Source organism: Patella vulgata, chromosome 7 (assembly GCF_932274485.2).
Source record: "Patella vulgata chromosome 7, xgPatVulg1.2, whole genome shotgun sequence".
In the NCBI taxonomy this organism is placed as follows: Eukaryota; Metazoa; Mollusca; class Gastropoda; family Patellidae; genus Patella; species Patella vulgata.
In genome coordinates this window covers 65,294,610-65,304,592 of record NC_065885.2, presented here as the reverse complement: position 1 = coordinate 65,304,592, position 9,983 = coordinate 65,294,610, and the positions used below count along the sequence as shown (strand labels likewise).

The 9,983-nt window shown below is 39.9% G+C and overlaps 1 protein-coding gene across 1 annotated transcript; it reads left to right on the top strand.

Annotated features, from left to right (window-relative positions):
* The first annotated feature begins 7,736 nt into the window (after positions 1-7,736).
* Positions 7,737-9,603, top strand: LOC126827842 (zinc finger protein ZPR1). Its single transcript, XM_050557408.2, has one exon. It carries the CDS (start codon positions 7,815-7,817, stop codon positions 9,093-9,095), a length of 1,281 nt encoding a protein of 426 aa, XP_050413365.1. The 5' UTR covers positions 7,737-7,814; the 3' UTR covers positions 9,096-9,603.
* Positions 9,604-9,983: the final 380 nt, after the last annotated feature.

Below are 9,983 nucleotides of genomic sequence, written 5' to 3'. Positions count from 1 at the left end.
AAATTTATCATTTGTGAGTGTCTAAGAATGATCAAGTATTTGAGTTGTTCGCAAGTCTTGGGGGTCCCTTTTCTATGTGTGATTTGGACCATACAGTTCCCAACTTGTACGTAACAAGGAGAGGGCCTGTCTGTCCAACCTCGTGTGTTTTCTCCGGGTAGGGGAGAGAGGGGTAAGTTGTGTATCTTTACTGGAGAAGGGGTGGCTCAACTTACCCCGAGGATCAACTTGCCCTCCTCTACCCTACTCCGGTTTCCTCACACAGCTACGAGTATAGGGGGAGAGAGAGAGAAATGGGGTTTAACGTCCACTCGACATAAACTAGGTCATTTCGGGACTAACATATGGTTTAATTTTATTTCAATAATTCGCTTGCGCGTAGGGGTCTTTAGCTGTGGGCGGAAACCGTGAGGACCCGGAGAAAACCCACGAAGTTGGGCAGGCGACCCTAATTCTTGTCACGTACAACCGGGGATTCGAAACCACGCCAGTTGACTCAATGACAGGCCTTACGATACAGCACGCACGTGCTAACCATTCGACCATCCAACCCCCATACGAGTATAGGACTCCCCCCTCCCGCTCTCTCATGAGGGTATGTCAAACCTCTCTCTCTCTCTCTCTCTTTGACTGAATGTTGAATCGAGTCTAAAAACTACACCCGAAGGAGTCTTGATAAACTACAAACCATATATTTAATTAGGCGTCGGGATGGGGGCTTTAATCTCTCCCCCGCCCGAGAAAAATCAGAGTATCAATGGTTATTTGTGGCGCATATCTAGACCCGAATATAACATTGAAATTTTGAAACATGAGCCAGTAACTCATAAAGGCCTAACGCCCCCCCCCCATCGTGATCCGCCACAAAGCACAATAACGTCTGCAACGAATCAGCAGAAGCTGATGTAGTGTAAGATATATTAATGAGGTAAGCGATATATTCTGTCAGAGGTTCATGGGTGAAGACCAAGTCATAAGTTCGTCTGAAGGTAAATGTGTCCGATAGCCACACCACCTGTCACAAACATAATCCATTACACACAGATGGTGTCATAATTAATAGAGGGATTAACACAGAGTCGCTTTCTTAACATCTATAAGATGATTATCCACTATCCAGACCAGTCGGGAGTCTTCGGTATCTTCCGTAATCCCATGTAATTTTACAATGGCCACGTAATTAAGACACTTCGTTGGCGTCCTTGAAAATTGTTACATGGAGTCCGTTACGTACGTCAGGTTACGTAAACTGAAAGTAGCCCTATTGTTAGTTGGAGAACATAATTGGAGGTTCGGGAATTTCCGACAGTAAATCAGTAAATTGGATCGAAGTTGAGTCCACAATGGCAGCTTTATATAAATGAGTATTTTGGAGAATACTAACTCTAACCCTAACTCTTTAAAGAGGGGTAAAGGTAATCTGAACCCAAGTTAGGTCTTCTACAAAGAGAGAGAGAGAGAGAGAGAGAGAGAGAGACGGGGTTTAACATCCACTCAGCACAAACCAAGTCATTTCGGGACTAACATATGGTACAATTTTATTTCAATAATGCGCATGCGCGTAGGGGTCTTTAGCAGTTCGTTTGGTCTTAAGGCCCGCTTCAACATGAGGTAATATCGCAGGCAAGTGTTTCTTAAGAAACTTGCCAGTGGAGCCAAAATTAATAGGCTTAGTCTAGCATAGGTAGGAGACGATTAGGAGTTCTCTTCGATTCCGTTCCCTTTTTGGAAAAGAGAAGGGTTGGATGGCCGAATGGTTATCGCGTGCGTGTTGTATTATAAGGTCTGTCATTGAGTCAACTGGCGTGATTTCGATTCCCCGGTTGTACGTGACAAGGAGTATAGTCGCCTATCCAACCTCGTGGGTTTTCTCTAGATCCTCCGGTTTCGCCCCACTGCTAAAGACCCCTACGCACAAGCGAATTATTGAAATAAAAATGGAACCATATGTTAGTCCCGAAATAACCTGGGGTTTTTTTTAGAATGGGCGTTAAACCCAATTTTTCTCTAATTTTTGGTAAAGACACCATGCCTTTTGTGGGATAGCGCCCAAGGTAAATTTCACCCAAAGGAGATGCTCCCGGTACAAGTACAGGGTATTGCATACAGGAGACCATAGGAAAGATGGCGAACGTGCGTAATCTGGCCCGCGTTGCCGCAGATCGTTAATTTGTCGGACAATATCTATTTTTTTAGGACTTAATTTATGCTCAATTTGACTGATTATTAACCGTACATAATACAATGGCTTGGATTTAATCGGATTAAACATGGCCATTCAAGATATTCTATTATAGGTGGAACCGGCTTGTTTCGATTATATCCAGTTTATATTGGTCACAGATGATGCCGAAGGTTGACACATTTTCAATGCATCATGTTTTGTAAATACTGAACGGATCAAAAAACCTATTTTTGTAATGATATTCCCTTTATATTCAGCTTTCACAATCCAACAAATGACGTCCAGAGGCTTTGACATGAAATGAACTTGGGTTTTACGCCCTATACTGTTCTACACGGAATACTGATCTAATGAAGGCGGGCATACAGTGTGCTATGGGGGAAATTTTGCCAGGGCAGCGGCGCTACGGCCTACTCTTATATCGAATTCCAACTGCCAAGGGATCTTTAAGTGGACGCCAATATGTACACGGGACCTCGGTTTTTCGTCCTATCCGAACGACTAGACAGCTGTCCTTGTCAGGCCCTCCGTCCTTCATCACTGACAAGGGGAAACCACGCCGGAAAATCTGGATGAACTTTCTCGGCCAATGCAGGGATCGAAGAAGTCGAGTGTATCACATATATAACTCTTGTTGGTTTGTGTTTGTTGTTGCTGATTTGTTTGTCCAATAATTTTTTTTTTTTTTCTAAACAATATTTATTCACAGAAACTCAATGGGAGAACAGGCAGAGGCCTATAAACCCCCCTCTCCATAAAAGTACAAACATAAATATATAATGAAAAGTAAAGTAAAGTAAAGTATACAGGTCAAAATTCGCAGGAATACAATTACTGCTTTTTACTGAGCGACATTTCGACTAGGCTTCTCTAGTCATTATCAAGCTATGATAATGACTAGAGAAGCCTAGTCGAAACGTCGCTCAGTAAAAAGCAGTTTAATTGTATTCCATAGAATTGTGACCTGTATACTCTAGTTCAATTACTAAATGCCATTGAAACAGTTTAAAGTAAAGTATTATAAGATGGCTATATACACTATACACATTATATGTACAAACCACAATCAGAATGTTTATATTTCATACATTTTCATACGGAATTTTCAAAATCTTTTTGAGATGTCGAGGAAGTTATATATTGCCGAAAAGATTTCTTCAGAATTGTTTCTGTCTTCAGTTCCGAATAATAAATTTTGAGAATTTTGATAGAGTTTTGTGAGTTTCGATATTGTCGCAGATCGTGCGTTTGTCCAATGATGCTCACTACTGTAGGCTCCCACTGTCATGCTATGCGTTACGATAGGGAGAGAGAGAGAGAGAGAAATGGGGTTTAACGTCCACTCGACACAAACTAGGTCATTTCGGGACTAACACATGGTTCAACAATTTTATTTCAATAATTTCAATAATTCGCTTGCGCGTAGGGGTCTTTAGCAGTGGGAGGAAACCGAAGGACTCGGAGAAAACCCACGATGTTGGACAGGCGACCCTACTCCTTGCAACGTACAACCGGGGAATCGAAACCCGCCAGTTGACTAAATGACAGCTAGACCGTATGATACAGCGCGCGCGTGCTAATCATTCGAACCCCCCCCCCCCCCCCGCCGTTACGATAGGATTGTTCACGATCTGCTACGTGCAGATATGTTCGGATATGTTTCGTTACGATCAACAAAATTGCTACGACTGACCTCAATATGTGATAAGACCTTTAATGGGATTATTATTATTACTCCATGATTAAAACCACGATTTCAATAGTAGCGCGAATAGTGATAGTAGGAACCTATAGCATTAAACAGTCAAGATGTGTCCACGTGTCTTATCATCAGTTACACCTTGACCCTTGACCCCTGTAAGTTATTGCTATTGTTTATATAAAGTATTATTACCTTATTAGGCATCTGATATACGTCATATTAATCATCATATCAATATAATCAACGGTCGATATCTTCCTTCAACAATAGCCATCTCCTAATGTCAATTAATCCGATGGTCCAATAGTCCAATGGCTAATTAATCGCAAGATTCAAGTTCAAACTCTATATTCCTTTAGGTCAAAGACACGCATGTACGTGCAAAAAAATACACACTACAGAATGAAACATATCTACGTAACATACAAGGAGATTATTGTGCATGTCGCGAAGGAGTAGGGTCGCCTGTATAACCGCGTGGGTTCTCTCTCTCTCTCTTTTACACACCCACAGTTGTACAGTAAACTTCAATCAAGTATGTGTGTGTGTTTTTTACGTGCCTTATACTGCACAAAACAAAAATGAAATGGAGTTTATAACGTCCTACTGTTCTGCCCCTACTATGGGCTAATGAAGACGGGCAATTAACGTCATATTGTGTTTATGTGGGAAATTATGCCCGGACAGCGGCACTACGGCCTACTCTTATATCGAATTCCAACTGTCAAGGGATCTTTTCCGTGCACGCCCATGTGTACACGGTACCACGGTTTTTCGTCCCATCTGAACGACTAGACAGCTGTCATTGTCAGGCTCTCCGTCCTACATCACTGACAAGGGGGAACCACGCCGGAAAATCAAGATGAACTTTTTCGGCCTATGCAGGGATCGAACACCCGACCTTCAGACATGCATCAGAAATGCATCAGAAATACAGCTTGGTGTACAATATGTAGATCATCGACCAGCTGGATAATCAACAATCATCAACATGCATAGTTTTATCAAACTATTGTAGGTCATAAACACGCACTTATTGTTTCATATAAACTCGGGCTAACTTTACAATGTCAAGGTCTGGCTAGCTGGAGCTGCGGTCGCTCAGTGAGTTATAGTAGGCTATGACCCACTCGGCAAACCTCAACAGATTCCAGTACCCTACATCTAATCTCGGCTGTATGACAAAGTCCGCCATTAGAACTACTTTCAAGTTCCCGGATTACAATGGCGTTGTCCATGACGACAATGACGTGATTGATGACGACTATTTGAAGAATGTTTTATCTTACAAAATTTTCAAAGTTTTAAGCTGTTTTTCTTTCAAGTTTATCCGATTTTCTTTAGACAAGGACAAATTTGCACTGAAAATTCTACACACTCTTCGAACGACACAATTATGAGAATTTCTTTCTAAACGCGGGCAAGTTTCCCTTATAAGTAACTGTCATACAGCCGAGGCTAGATGAGGTTTGCCGAGTGGGCTATGACCCTGACTCACGAACCAGGAGATCCTACGAGATTTTCCAGCATGACGGATGATCTGGCAAGGAACGGTGTCAAATCGTACGGATGGGACGAAAATCATAGGTCCCGCGTACATGTCTACATGCACATAAAAGGACCCTTGACAGCTGGAATTCGAAATAAGAGTAGGCCGTAGCGCCGCTGTCCGAACAAAAGAGAGAGAGAAATGGGGTTTAACGTCCACTTGACACAGACTAGGTCATTTCGAGACTAACATATGGTTTAATTTTATTTTCAATAATTCGCTTGCGCGTAGGGGTCTTTAGCAGTGGGAGGAAACTGGAGGACTCGGAGAAAACCCACGTACGAGGCTGTCCGAGCAAACTGCCCCCCATAGTCCATTATAGCATGGCATCAGGCCGACTTCATTAGTCCAATCAGCACAGAAAAGAAAACCCTATTGCATATCATTTTATAAAAGTGCTGCTCAGCATATTTTTATTTCAATGGTTTATTTGATAAACTATTTATTGTGATCTGTCTTGAAACAGGTTTAATAATTTAAAGGAGCTAAATCACTAATATTTGCGACCTAGAGATATTGACACAAATGTGTAGCAACGCGTATAATAATGTAATATGAATGTATATAATATCCGTTTTTACTCTAATTTCAAATCACTTATGTTCGGCGAAATACGCCAGAAGTCTCAATCGAATGACAACCTCTAGCGTCTGGTTATTCGGGTCTACACCGACAGTATTTATTGCGCATGCTCTCCAGATTAGCATGTGACGTCACTGTTTGAATGACTTGTGGAATATGGCTAGCCTCGTTCTTCGAGTCCCTTGCTACAAATGGTGCTGAAACTCATTATGGTAACTGATTCGTACCAATTGTAAAATGTTTATTTTGTCTTAAATATTGGATATCAGAAGCCCATCTTTCCCGTTAAGATCACAACATCAATGTTGATTTAAATTGACAAATATTTCGTGTTTTCAATGTCGAAGACTTTGGATGATTTTGTGTTAGAGACTTAGCTACTTTAAGCACAAAGTCCTATGTCTGATAAGCTGTATCTTGCGGTCTGTCTGGAAAAAAAAATGTGTTTACAATCTAAATAACGTCCTGATAAAAATGATTCAGCAGTAAATTAAGTATTGACGAATAATCAATTGGTGGTTATTGTCATTAGAGAGTCACGAGATAACGTCATGTCAGTGTTTTTAATGAAGTATTATCTTACGAAATAAACAACACGTCTAATTTATCTATGTTATATTATCACTTTCATTGACCTGGGTGGATCTATTTGGGAAAAATCCCCCCTATACTGAAGGGTGAATGCCCGTCTTCATAACAGCCCGATCGGGGTAGAAAAGTACTGTTAGGTAGGGAGTATAGTTGCCATTTATAAAATTAGACGCCCGCGAATGTGTTTTCCTGCCCTAAAACCAAAGTGGCGGTACTTATCGATTATTATACTAATTTTAAAGAAATTACGATTCTGTAAAAATTTGATGCCCGAACAATTGCATACAAATTCCCCGTATTCAATTAAAAGAAAGTAAAATTCGTGCTTTATTGTCTTATCACACGAAAGGCATCGAAATACGGGCAATTTATTTTGCCGACTAGAATATTTTTTTTTTTTTTTTCTCTCTCTCTTCTGCACATTACGTAGGTCTACACCAAATATCCGATTGTCCAAAGGCCAAAAGTAATTAAGGGATCGACAGCACTATAGGCCTGCCACTATATAGATAATTTAACAGTTTCACTGTCTCCAAGATCAGCAGAGGTAGAAGCATCTTCAATAGAAGGCTGGATCTCGCTTTAACTACGTACATGTTATCAGATGTTGTAAAACTCACAGTCGTTGCTCCAGGAACATGAGAGGGAAGCGGACGTGGATTAATTAAGCTATATTGATACACGTTTCTATAGTCTGCCCGATTTTAATTAAGTTTCAATTAGCACCAGACCCTGCAATCGATCACCACTGCATGACAACATATCCCTTTTATTTATAATAAAAAGTGTTTATCAAGCTTCAATTGCAATTAATGCCCCATTATTTGTAAATTATTATTATTTGCTTCACCGGGTTGTTCTATTAAACGAATTACGCGATTTCAATATTAAAAATAGGGCCTACGAATCTTTATCGACTTGCTTTGCTCGGCGTAACATTTAGGTTTTAAAATCATAGAGGAAATCAACAAAACATTCAAGTAGAGCTGCCCTATATGGCACTGTGAGTTTAGGTTGTACTTGTTTAGAATGTTCACAATACTCTGTAAACGGTCGTCTTCACTTCCGGTTAGTTACTCCTGTGCTGAATGTTGATTAAATTATGTAAATCAAGTACATCCGTTTGTTGTTATTTATTACACGTGTTGATGTAATTCTGGAACCTGTTAGCGTAAGAATAATTGGAGATAGTTTAATCATTAAAAATGGCTGAAACGAAAAAACCTCTGTTTAGGGATATAACAGCGGAAGATGACGATCCAGAAATCACAGAAATTGAAAGTTTGTGTGTGAACTGTGAAGAACAGGGTGTCACGAGATTATTTTTGACAAGAATTCCGTTCTTTCAAGAAGTCATCGTTTCTTCATTCAACTGTGACCACTGTAATTATAAAAATGCCGAACTTCAACCTGGAGCCAAAATACAAGATTATGGTGTCAGCTACACAGTTAAAATCAAAACTCCAAATGATTTGAATCGACAAGTTGTACAATCAAGTTATGCAACTGTCAAGATACCAGAATTAGAATTTGAAGTTCCACCCAATAAAGGTGTCTTGACAACAGTGGAAGGCATCATAGACCGAGCTGTCACTGGTCTTCTTCAAGATCAAGTACTGAGAAAAATCCAGCACCCCGAAGCAGCGGCTAAAATTGAGGAATTTACGAAAAAGTTGGAGAAATTGAAAGAGCTAGACGAACCTTTCACGTTGATTGTTGAAGATCCGACAGGTAACAGTTTCGTTGAAAATCTACATGTACCAAACAAAGATCCTGATATGAAAATCAATCGATACAAACGCAGTGCGGCTCAGAATGAAGAGCTCGGAATGATGGAAGGTTCTGACGTGGATGGGCCGAACACGGAGACAGTGGAAAAAGATGAAATCATTCAGTTGCCATCAAACTGTCCAAATTGTAACTCCCCTTGCACCATTAACATGAAGATGGTAGACATTCCAAATTTTAAAGAAGTGGTGATTATGGCGTGTAATTGCGACGCTTGCGGATATCGTGATAATGAGGTGAAGGGGGCGAGCGGAATGCAGGAGAAGGGCGTGAGGATAACTCTACATATAACAGATAAATCAGACCTTAGTCGAGACTTGTTAAAAACTGAAACCAGCTCTATCAGTATCCCTGAACTCGAGCTCGAATCACAGATGGGAACATTGGGGGGTAAATTTACTACAGTTGAAGGTATTCTAATTAACATCCGTGATCAACTAGGGGCCAATCCTTTCATGGTCGGCGACAGCTCAACTGGTAATAAAGTCAAAAAATTTTGTGATGATGTAGACGAGATTATCCAGGGAAATAGATTAAACGTTCATTTAATCCTTGATGATCCAGCCGGAAATAGTTATCTTCAGAATGTTTATGCTCCTGAAGACGACCCAGAAATGAAAGTGGAACATTATGAGCGAACATTTGAACAGAACGAGGAGTTAGGTTTGAACGATATGAAAACAGAAAATTATGATTAGCGTTATTGTAGGCCTACGTGTATAGGCATGCCTTAAAGATGCATTATGTAAGAGCTAAATCTTCTTATTGCAATTTTTATTTTGGCTTCAAATGTTATAAAAACTATTATTTCTGTAGACATTTATTCACATGACTAGCCTATAATCAACTCCCAAGGCTATCAGATGGCATAGATTTTAAACGGATTGAAATACGATCACAATTTAATGATTTAATTCAAACAGTGGTAACATCGCTCAGAATAAAGTAATTTGAATGAAATTTTTAATATATTAATTTTGAATTATCTATTTTGGAACTATAAAAGCAAGAACGCCAGCTCTTTCGTGATCTTAATCTTACATAATGTATCTTTAAAGACAGAGTTACAATATATGCTATGTTGAATGGAACAATAAGGTTTTTAGCGTAAATAAATTGATTCATGTTAAGAAGATTCAACTCATGTCAACCACTGTTGTTTATTTATAAATATAAATTATATTTACCATAATTTAATGTGTCTTGTTTTCTGTCCGTATTCATGGAGAGAGAGAGAAATGGGGTTTAACGTTACTCGTTCACTTGACACAAACAAGGTCATTTTGGGACTAACATATGTTTCAATTTTATTTCAATAATTCGCTTGTGCATAGGGGTCATCTGTGGGAGGAAACCGGAGGACTCCGAGAAAACCCACGAGGTTGGACCGTATTCATGGAAATTATAGATGGATGTCCATATCATACTAGAGACTTGTTGAAGGAGGTAGACTTCCTTGATTTAGCAATGAAATGGCTTTAACCAATGTCTCCTACTTACTCTTCTAAACCTGTCAGGAAGGAAAACTGTGGGCATGGACAGGTGATTCTTCTACAGGTCAAGCATCAGACTGGGATCAATCACAT